This window comes from Morone saxatilis, unplaced genomic scaffold, assembly GCF_004916995.1.
Source record: "Morone saxatilis isolate NCDOM2014 unplaced genomic scaffold, NCSU_SB_2.0 Contig1, whole genome shotgun sequence".
NCBI lineage: Eukaryota > Metazoa > Chordata > Actinopteri > Moronidae > Morone > Morone saxatilis.
The window spans coordinates 412,126-413,769 of NW_023339651.1; the positions used below are offsets into that span (position 1 = coordinate 412,126).

At 46.5% G+C, this 1,644-nt stretch overlaps 1 protein-coding gene across 1 annotated transcript in view; it reads right to left on the reverse strand.

Moving 5' to 3' along the window:
- ankfn1 (ankyrin repeat and fibronectin type III domain containing 1) overlaps nucleotides 1-1,644 on the reverse strand; it is a gene marked incomplete at its 3' end in the record, with an annotated part of 21,445 nt that extends 19,801 nt beyond the window's left edge. The window contains exons 1-2 of the mRNA XM_035668841.1: nucleotides 1,452-1,644; nucleotides 21-160 (exon numbers count right to left, since the gene is read on the reverse strand). Of these exons, the coding sequence (XP_035524734.1) occupies nucleotides 21-160; nucleotides 1,452-1,631 (320 nt within the window). The remainder of the gene's footprint in view (nucleotides 1-20; nucleotides 161-1,451) is intronic.

Consider the following 1,644-nt stretch of genomic DNA (forward strand, 5'->3'; position numbering starts at 1 on the left):
ACACACACACACACTGTGACCTGTAACACTCGTCAGCCACCAAATGTTTCTCAGGAAGGACGTGATGATGACAGCAGACAGACGTGGTGATGAAGAGCTCCAAATGCTCTCCAGTGACACCGTCCATCAGCAGCTGAGTGTCCTCGAGCAAGGCACTCCTCTCTGTTCAGACACAGACTGAAGACGACAGAGAGAAATCTGCTCGAGGCGGCAGCTCGGAGATCGAATCAGAGCCGTGACAAACGAGGGGACGGAGAGTTCAGGCTCACCGTTAACAGAATTAGTGAAACACTTAACGAGATGTTTATTGATTGCTGTGTCTGAGACGAGACCTGACAGGGTTTCCCCTCGACAGCAGATATCAGTGTTTGTGTGTCTGTGAGTCATAGACGACTGACAGCAGCCTCTTATATGTTCAACACCGTTCATGTTGAGTCATTTTAGTCTCTTTTGAATCTGTGACAGTGAATCAAAGACTCTTTGGTCACCAAATTCTAATCAGTTCATCACAAGTCCAAGTTGACGTTTGTGCCAAATTTGAAGAAATTCCCTGGAGGCGTTCCTGAGAACGAGAGGAACAACCTGTGACACTGATGGTTACCTGCAGCTGGAGGTGTCAGGAATCATCACCGTGACGGATGTTGACGAGGGTCATAATTATTGTTGGTTGGTTGATGTGCTCTCTTCTGATTGGTCACATCTCTGGTGTTACTTTAATATATGTCATACACAAGCAGTGTGGTTAGAAATAACGCTGATAATCAACATTTTACTCAACTAATGTGGTTCTGTTTTATTAATCGCCGGCTTTAATAGGAAACCTTCAACCAGCAGGACTGAATTTAGTGAACATTTACTGAGCGTCAAACTAACTGACACAGTGTCAGATAACAACCTGAACATCGGCCCTCAGCCTCAGAGGAGCAGAGTAACAAGGGCTAATAACGAAGGTTCAATGGATCGATAACGTTAGCGGCTGTAAGTTGAGTTTGTTTGATGTTGTTTTAGGGTGAATGTTCTTGCTGAACTTTGTGTTAGCATGTTGCTAAGTGTCGACTGTCTCAGGCTGCAGGATTCTGGACTCATGTTGTAACTGGACAGTCAGAGAAACTGTGAGAACTTTAAACTTCATTTGAAGCCAAATAAATAACGTCAGCAGCAGGTTAGATGTTTCCTGATGTTTCTGCAGCACTTTATTTTATTTTATTATCATTTGTGTTAATTTTACCTGTATTTAAGCAGATACGTCAACTGAGAACTGACTCTCATTTACAAAGATGCCCAGAGGCAGCAACAGGAGGAGAGTATGTTCAGCACTCAGTGGGAGATTTAGTGAACAGAAATAACGTGCAGGGTTTTTTCCCAGAGAGTCGGTTTCAGTCGACTAAGACTTTCTCAGGTTGAAGGTTTAGTGAAGCTCGCTGTCCCGTTACAGTTCAGTGCGGACTCACCGAGGCTTTGCGGAGGCGGTCCGTCTTTCCGAAGAAGTAGGCATCTTCGAAGGAGGAGGTGCTTCCTCGCAGCTTTTCCGACAGGTTCCGGTAGAGGCGCTTGGCGGCGCTGGGGGAGGCCGGCCCACCGGGGCACTTCCTGGTCTGGGACAACTGCAGGTTCTGCATCTGCTGGGTCATGACACCCGGGAGG